The 7500-nt window shown below is 43.3% G+C and overlaps 1 protein-coding gene across 1 annotated transcript in view; it reads right to left on the bottom strand.

Annotated features, from left to right (window-relative positions):
* vav3 (vav guanine nucleotide exchange factor 3) overlaps nt 1–7500 on the bottom strand; it is a gene marked incomplete at both ends in the record, with an annotated part of 77023 nt that overhangs the window by 5105 nt on the left and 64418 nt on the right. The window contains 4 exons of the mRNA XM_080544349.1: nt 2799–2928; nt 3626–3713; nt 5526–5642; nt 6276–6310. Coding sequence (XP_080400475.1) covers nt 2799–2928; nt 3626–3713; nt 5526–5642; nt 6276–6310 — 370 coding nt within the window. The remainder of the gene's footprint in view (nt 1–2798; nt 2929–3625; nt 3714–5525; nt 5643–6275; nt 6311–7500) is intronic.

Genomic DNA, 7500 nt, shown 5'->3' with positions numbered 1-7500 from the left:
TACACACACACACACACACACACACACACACCAATGTTCATTTTGGCACCCTTTTTTAGGTTTAGTCTAGTCTAGTAATTGTTAAAATGACAAAAACTCTGGCCCGTTTTAGTCTACTTAATGTGATTTCAGTTTAGTCACATTTTAGTCACATCACATGAGTTGGCTCATTAACCCATAGTAAACCGAAATCACTTACTTCCATGTGCGCAAACATATAGCTTGTCCTACTATCAAATATATTTGGAGTATATGCTTCATAAGTTGTTTTGTTTTTATGATGGACCATTGCCATTTACTGAGTATGAGTCCGAACCATCCCTCCTATTGTTGACAGTCTCAAAATCCAAAGCAAGTTTGAGTGCATTAAAGATTGCTATAAAACATAACGCTGTACATGACAAAATCTTAATCAAGCAGTTGATTGAGATGGTCGAGTCTGGTCCTGATCCCCAATGCTAAATCCAGAATGGAGTGATTGCCAAATGTATCTGATTAGCCTATTGAAAATCAGTAGCATCGAAAGCATCTTCAAAACTGTAACGAGTTCTCTATCTTCTATTTTGTGGGTAACTAACGTCATTGTCTGATGATAAAACAATTGAAATGGCATTTTCCCTCCAAGTAGGGTGGGAACATCCTACCCTGGTACAACTGTTCATGTCCTTCAGAAAAGGTGCGAATATTGTACTAGCATATGTTGTGAAGACACCCTTCCCTGCAAGCCAGGCACAGGTGGACAGCAGAAGTGTTTGCGCATCATATCGTCACTTTTGAAAACTGGCCAAGAGCACAAGGCAGGCTCAAACCTCCGATTACGCTTGTGTCTCTGCTTGTGCCCGTTTGAAACCCTGTCAGCCTATGCATTGTATATACAAAATATTAGAGAAATCTAATGTATAGACTTAATGCAGAGCTGGATTCACACAAACACCATACCTCCATACGACCCCACAATATGATTGTTTCTTATAAGGAGTACACTTCCACTTGACAAAGATTGCAGTGTGTGTTGTTAATAACATGGATGTTAGCCTACTCGTGTGTAATGGATTCACAGTGACGCACAGTATGGGGCTAAAGTGGGGATGATTATGAGTAAATCAACAGGAACCAAGACGGTTCTGTAGATATGCATGCATACAGGACAGTCATGTTCAAAACAAAACAGAAACACTCATTAGCATTTTAGCCTTTTTTTTTTGCGAAATGAACAACAAAGAAAAGTGAAACAAAAGGGAGAAGCATTTCTATGCGCCGAGACCGCAGAGAGCGACAACAAAAACAAGGACGCCAACTAGTCTGAATTTCATTCTTCAGTCGTTGTTTTTCCTCCTTCCCTCATTCGGTTTGAGTTTGTTTGTTTAAAAAGGGGGGAGAAGTGAGTCACAAGCTCTTCTGAATAAAGACTGCGGCCCTTTTGCGATACGCCTGCATTTCACACTTGCAACACGACCTTCAGCAATCCAGGGGAGTTTTTCCTCGCGCTTTTCACACAGTGACATATGGTGCTACAATGAAATCTCATCTCAGCACTGATTGCGATGCGTCATAAACTCTCCGTCATACCCAGAGAGAGGCAGCGTTACCGTGGGAGCGCCAGAGGCACAGTGGCTGTGTTTAACCCTCTCCTCTCCACCGGGATCCCACATGGCGCTTATCTACAGAGCTGGCACAGCAGCACAGGACCTCACATTATCCCAGCTCCTAAACCCACCCTGTACTGTACCCGCTGGTATACCAAGCTTTTCCTCTGTTGGGATTCACATAGCTGCGTATGGAGCATAACTAGGAAATGCAACTGCACGTTATTCATCTATTCAGTCCGCAGGAAAGGGAGTATTCCAGCAACATAACATTCTGTTTGATATAAATTGTTACAATAAATATAATCTTGCAAATATATCAACAACTTACAAATTGGCATCTGGCATAACGTGGGGGAAATATCATTCTCATTCTGCATGCACTGAGCAATGACAATTCTAACTTGCTAGAAATTGCAATCAAAGATGGAGTCATTGTACCAACTTGTATGTGATTTTGTGTTAGTATGGGTGACAATACTTGTTCTACCTCCAGGTTTGCTCACATGAGGATCCCCTGTCTGTATTCAAAGTAAAATGTCACACAGCTTAACCAAAGACCTGTCAGCCTCCATAGCAACAACATCCTGAGCCCAAGCAAAACCATCCATTTCTATAATCCTGTTAAAATGTGTTTTGTTTTTTGTTTTTTTTGTGCCACTACGCCTGTATACAAAAAAGTATGAGGGCTCTATTTTCATCTGGTGCAAAACGGATTCGAGTTGAAACCTGTTTGAAACGATAGGCAATTTGTGTTGCCGGGAAAAGGTCAAATGACCACAGTGCTAGAGCGCTGTCTTGCCTGCACTCAGGAGGGTGGAGTGGTGGTAAATGAGCAGGTCAGGTGCCATCACTAGCAATGAATTCTGGCCTAATAGCATGAATATTTTAGCAACATCCCCCAAACATTGCTGAGACTGTTTTTTTTACGAGTATGTTGTTATTTCCTGGTCCTGGTTAGCAAGCAGAGGGAAAGAGAGGAGAGGAGAGGAGAGGAGAGGAGAGGAGAGGAGAGGAGAGGAGAGGAGAGGAGAGGAGAGCAGAGGAGAGCAGAGGAGAGGAGAGGAGAGGAGAGGAGAGGAGAGGAGAGGAGAGGAGAGCAGAGGAGAGGAGAGCAGAGGAGAGGAGAGGAGAGGAGAGGAGAGGAGAGGAGAGGAGAGGAGAGGAGAGGAGAGAGAGGAGAGGAGAGGAGAGGAGTGGTGGTGTACTCACTGTTTCCTCCAGGCCTGTTGGTACGGAGCATGGCAGCATTTTCCGGCTCTCTGTAGGGGAACTGCAGTGTGGTGTCCAGACTTTTGAAGCCTTCCCTCAGGGAATGGTGTTTGTAGTACTCTATCAGCTCCTGCACACACACACACACACACACACACACACACACAACCACACACAACCACACAACCACACACACACACACACACACACACACACAACCACACACAACCACACACAACCACACAACCACACACACACACACACACACACACACACACAAACACACACACAACCACACACACACACACAACCACACACACACACACACACACACACAACCACACACACACACACACACACACACACACACACACACACACACACACACACACACACACACACACACACACACACACATTATGTCACACATAACATTATCCCATAAGGAACATTCCCTCATTTCACACTTTGAGTTATGTTATTACGGATTATATTATATTAAACGATTATATATGATATTATCATTTAAAAGAGAGCTGAGTTACAGTCAATTAAATCACATTATCAGACAGTAAATACTGTAAATATCTCAATTGTAAATCAGCACTATTAGGAAAAACAATCTGGGCTGAATAGAACCAATCCAGCTCCTTCTGAATGCCGATCCTTGTCTATAATTATGTAAGCCTGAGGGTCTCCCATCCCTAATCAGAGCTGTTTTCACAGGGTCCCGTCAGATTCATGTTTTGACACTTAATTCATTAAATGAATGTGATTTATTCATGAAATGCAGTGGTTAATAAAAAAAGAAATAGAGAAGGACTCACTAATATACTCCTGAACTTCTTATTCTCTGCGATGTAGAAGCAGCCGTCCTGGGTCAGGATCTTGATGTGCTTCACGTCGTTGTTGTACCTGCGGGTGATGAATAAGTTATGAGTGTAATTTTCTGGTGATCATTGCAATCGATCGCCCCCGCCCCCCCCCCCCCCCCCCCCCGGGGCCTGCTGCCACGGTAACGCATGGCACCGAAAGGTTTCTGACACCCCAATGAGTGTGGGGGAGTGGGGCGGGGTGTGTGTGTGCGGGGGGGGAGGGAGGGGGCCAGGAGAGGGCTAATTCCTCATTAGCCTTTCGTGTTGACGGGGGCCAGGAGGGCTGGTCTGGGGGCTGTTGCGGTTGCGGAGGATCAGAGGTTCAGAGCGGGGGGGGTTGTCGAGGCCGGGTCCTGGTTGACTGGTTGTCCAGACAGAGAGACAGCAGTGTCAGCCTCTTTTGTGTGTGACTTATCCTCTCTTGATCTCTACTAGTCTCCACCACTAGCCTCTTATCAGCCACTCTGCTCTCTAAGTCCACTAATAACACTGTATGCCCTCATAATCCATTTTCTGCAGATGAAAACAAGCCCAGGGGGCAGGTCCTATTGTAAATTGAAATGCCATAGATTGATTTAGATCGACTGGGGCGTTCTGGGCGTTGGGGTGAAGAGAGGATAGGCCGATACGTGACTGTCCGTTTCAAACCCTGTTTTAATGTAGTTTCCACAAATATGTGAAGATTTATTTTCTCTTTTTCTCTTTTCTTTGTGAGGTTTTTTTAATAACCTTGAACAGGCCATACAGCAGTTGCCGGTCTATTCAAAAAGCGCCATTGCGATATACACACAGGCAATTAAAAACTTGAGTTCCGGTGGAACTTGCAAGGCATTGAAAACCCTGCTGCTCAACAAAAGAGAAAAGGAGATGAATTAAGCGGAGTTCAAGGAACTTTAAAGAAACGTTTCCTTCCCTCACAGAGCACCTTCGCTGGCTTCCCCACAGGGAAGAAAAGTGTCGCAACCGAACTTGGCACAGAAACGCTGCATATCATTGGATTGTTCAAACCTGTCTGTACATACAGTACCCTCATCTATCTACAGCACACACTCAGTGCAGGGAACTGAAATGATAACAGAAGGTAGGAGTTGTTGAAAGTGCACTTCACGGTGGAATTCGGTGTGTTTGTACTGTCGAAATACTTCGACGACAACGAGAACACAACTGTTTTTATACACCGAAGAGACAGAGCTGCCAATTGTGCTAACAATCACTCCTCAGTATCCTATCAGCCGCAAGCCAAACATACAGTACAGATGTACCATTTCATCAGAGCCACTGCTCTTATCCAGAGCAACATTCAGCGAGTGCAGGGTCAGTAAGAAAAGACTAATGAGAGAAATGGAATTTAAATAATGACATAATCTTTTATTTATCTTTTGCACTGGACAGAACTATTCTCTATTATACAACAGTTAGTTCTGACCAAGTAATTTGATTGGACAAGAGGCATTCCATGAGTTACGATATACAGTATAACAGCACTGGGACTTTTAACTATTATGTATCACTCCGAAATTACCGTTAATACAAAGTAGCTAGCCTGCAGATGTTTGTGTTCAGGTTACTAGGCAACAGTCCAGTTGCGGAACAATTTTTTGTTGACGGAGCCAAAATAAATGATTAAATAAACAAACAAAATCATAATCTGTTGTCACTTATTACTGTTAACTAAGTACCTCGTACCTACGACCGAATCACAGCCGTGCTGATATTCAGTATAACAGCACTCCCTCTCGTGTGATATTGCTTAATTCTTTTCAATGAGTTCTAGTGATGGTATAGTACATGTACATAGTATAGTAGAGTATGGTATAGTACATTGTAGTGGAGGTCTGCTGCGCTGACTTACTTGATGCTGATGGCGTACTCTGTGTACTCTCGGCTGCGGTGGCGGACCAGGTAGGTGCTGTTGCCTCGGTTGATGAGCTCCGCCTCAGCCTTCAGTCTCTCCATGGGCCCAGCGAACCTGCCAGACACCATACAGGGGGGAGAGAGGTCAGAGGTCAACACATACAATAACATCGACCACAAATAACTCAAGAATAACTCAAGAGCATTGGCCAAGGGTCACGGCCTCCATTCAGCCAACCTTGCGAGATTCTCTATACCTATACTCCTATACTCTAAACATTATGACAGACACTTTACCGGGTAACTTAACACTAGAACAGCCGTGCCTTTTTGACCCACTATAAGAGCCGCCTCGTGGGTCTTTACAATGCTAAGCTGCTATTTACACACAACGACCACTAGTTGGCCGCTTGTAAATTAGCCCGCTTCCTACACAGAAAAACTGCAAAATAGCTTTATACTGGCTTATCCTGATGTGATTTTGAAAATGTAAGGATACTGGGTGGTAGAACGCACATATCTAGGAAAAGTCATGAAAGGAGGGTCCTGAAATTTGAGAGCAAAGATATAAAAATAAAAAAAATCCTCATGGCTGATTAAGTGTGAAATGGAATGAACACTGTGTTGTGCTCAATATGAGTGTTACTTTCTATCGTAATGATGACAAGTAACAAACATCGTTTTTTTCTCAATGTTGCAAATGTGTATTCCAGTAAACGGTAGTTGAAAGGTCAGTTAACGTACGTACCAGGGTTGTGAGGAGTAGTCGACAGGTTTGGGGACCTGGAGAAGAGGGGAAAGAAAGAGAGAACACATCAGCATTGTTCTCCACCTCAGCTCCCCACCTAAGCTGAATGTCCCCTGTAGTGGTTTTATATCATGTTATACTAAGAAATGTAAGTCTCTACAGTAGTGGCGAAGCTAGCACTCAAGGAAGGCCCATTTCCTTCCTGTAAGCCAGGGATGGGCCAAGATCTGTGGCGCAGTGAATAATTCTGACTATGGACAGGGCCCATAACTTGTGTAATCACAGATTTGTATAATATGATTGGTTCCCAAGAATTGTGACCTCATGACCTAAGGACAGTTCTATAAATATGAGTCTCACCTATCATTGGGGGCTGCTTCTTGCTTTGGGCTATTGCTTCTTGCTTATTGGTCTGCTCATTTCTCTCTGCGCTCATGTAACTTGGCTTAATAAACGGCCTCTTTGGAGACAATTGATCTGAGCTCTTTGTGCTTTGTAAGTTCTACTAAATCTATTAAGAATCAATTATATCCCACAACACCCTTTTTCCCCCATCAGCCCATCAGTCAGTAACACATCCACTTTCCCTACTGTACGGCAAACTTGTTTTTAATATCCCTCTCTCTTTTTTCACACTAATCTCTCTCCCTGGACTGTTGTTTGGGTTCTGCAACGAACAAGCGGTTCTCTTATGACCCTAATAAAGCAGGATAATGGACTTCTTATCTTTATGGCCATGTAAGCACGTCGATAACGGTTGATCATCTACTTTATTGGAACAGTTATTATACTGTATGCACCTGGGTAGCATGTGAATGCCATATTGTCTGACACAATGAGAATTTACAGCAATGCAGTTTGTTAAAGAACAGAAAATTCAGTTACAGTGAAGGGGCCACGGTTGATCCTACACTTGTTCATTGCAGAATGTACAGTATTGTATATGGAGTGTTTCTGGTAATTCCTTCATGTTGGGACATCATCCGGTTAGACTCTATCTAAGTTGCTGTCAATTCCTACTCCTAATATAACTGTTGAATTGAATTGAATAACAGCAACAAAGCTAAATGCATTATTACACCTAACATAATCAAGATTGTTTCGTTTTACCCAGATGAAATCGCCTGATATTCCATGCAACATGATCTGCTTAACCTTTTAAACCTGCTTAACCTGGTATATCACACTTAAAAGTATTAAGTGTTGTGGCCTGGGTGGTCTAGTG

The sequence above is a fragment of the Nansenia antarctica genome (assembly GCF_963989245.1).
Source record: "Nansenia antarctica genome assembly, chromosome: 13".
NCBI lineage: Eukaryota > Metazoa > Chordata > Actinopteri > Argentiniformes > Microstomatidae > Nansenia > Nansenia antarctica.
Note: the sequence above shows the minus strand (reverse complement) of the source record. Positions and strands in the feature narration are given on the sequence as shown.